The following is a 1,296-nucleotide window of genomic DNA, read 5'->3' on the forward strand; positions in this document are numbered from 1 at the left end:
GGAGGGGGAGAAGGAGAAAAGGGGTGGGAGTGGGGAAGGGTAGAAGTAGGGAAAAGGAGGGGGGTGCGTGCGGGAAAAGAAGGAGGGAGGAAGGGTTTCTATCTATCTCACAGTCGTCATGATGGTCGGCAGCTGGCCCTGTTTCCGTATGGCCCTCATCTCGTTGGGGGAAGCTGCTGATCTATCTATCTATCTATCTATCTGTCCCTCACTCCATCCATCCACTCATCCCTCCAACTCACCGTCATCAATAATAGTCCGTAGCTGCCCCTGTTTCCGTATGGCCCTCATCTTGTCGGGGAAGTTGCTGGTACATTTATGTATCTACATATCTACCTATGTATCTATCCATCTCTCTCTCTCTCTATCGATCTATCTTACCGTCATCAATGATGGTCCGTAGCTGCCCGTTTCCGAATGGCCCTCATCTTGTTGGGGAAGTTGCCAGTACATTTATGTATCTAAGTAAGTACCTGTGTGTATTTATGTAGGCCTATCTATCTATCTATCTACTCACCATCATCAATGATGGTCCGGAGCTGCCCCTGTTTCCGAATGGCCCTCATCTTGTTGGGGAAGTTGCTGATCTATATATCTGTCTATCTAACTATGTATCTATGTATGTATGTATGTATCTATCTATCTATCCCCTCCCTCCCTCCCTCTATCCATCCCATATCACCGTAATCAACAATAGTCCGTAGCTGTCCCTGTTTCCGAATGGCCCTCATCTTGTTGGGGAAGTTGCCGGTACATTTATGTATCTATGTAAGTACCTGTGTGTATTTATATAGGCCTATCTATCTATGTATCTACTCACCGTCATCAATGATGGTTCGGAGCTGCCCCTGTTTTCGAATGGCCCTCATCTTGTTGGGGAAGTTGCTGATGGTCGGGAAGGCGGCGGCGTCGCCACAGGGCGGCCGGGAGATGTACAGGTGCACCTGGATCTTGTCGCGGACCTTCAGCTTGCCCGTCTCGCTGCGCGTGAAGATCGGGTGGGACCGGCTGCCTGAGTACGTCAGCAGCTGCTTGTAGAGGTATCTGAAGGGTGAGGGAGGGAAGGTGAGGGATTAGAGGTTGCAAGGTGTTCGTGTGACTGTGAATGGGGGGGGTGTTGGTGGTTTGTGTTTTTGTTGTGTGTGTATGTGGGGGTAGTGTGTGTGTGTATATGTGTGTGTGTGTGTGTGTGTGTGTGTGTGTGTGTGTGTGTGTGTCTGTGTGTGTGTGGAGTACGTGTGAGAGAGAGAGAAAGAGAGAGAGAGTGTGCGTGTGTGTGTGTGAGCGTGTATGTGT

At 49.8% G+C, this 1,296-nt stretch overlaps 1 protein-coding gene across 1 annotated transcript in view; it reads right to left on the minus strand.

Annotated features, from left to right (window-relative positions):
• Window positions 1-1,296, minus strand: part of LOC101845013 — a gene marked incomplete at its 3' end in the record, with an annotated part of 39,644 nt that overhangs the window by 4,228 nt on the left and 34,120 nt on the right. Inside the window, 1 exon segment of the mRNA XM_035970789.1 lies at window positions 817-1,044. Coding sequence (XP_035826682.1) covers window positions 817-1,044 — 228 coding nt within the window.

This window comes from Aplysia californica, unplaced genomic scaffold (assembly GCF_000002075.1).
Source record: "Aplysia californica isolate F4 #8 unplaced genomic scaffold, AplCal3.0 scaffold00320, whole genome shotgun sequence".
NCBI lineage: Eukaryota > Metazoa > Mollusca > Gastropoda > Aplysiida > Aplysiidae > Aplysia > Aplysia californica.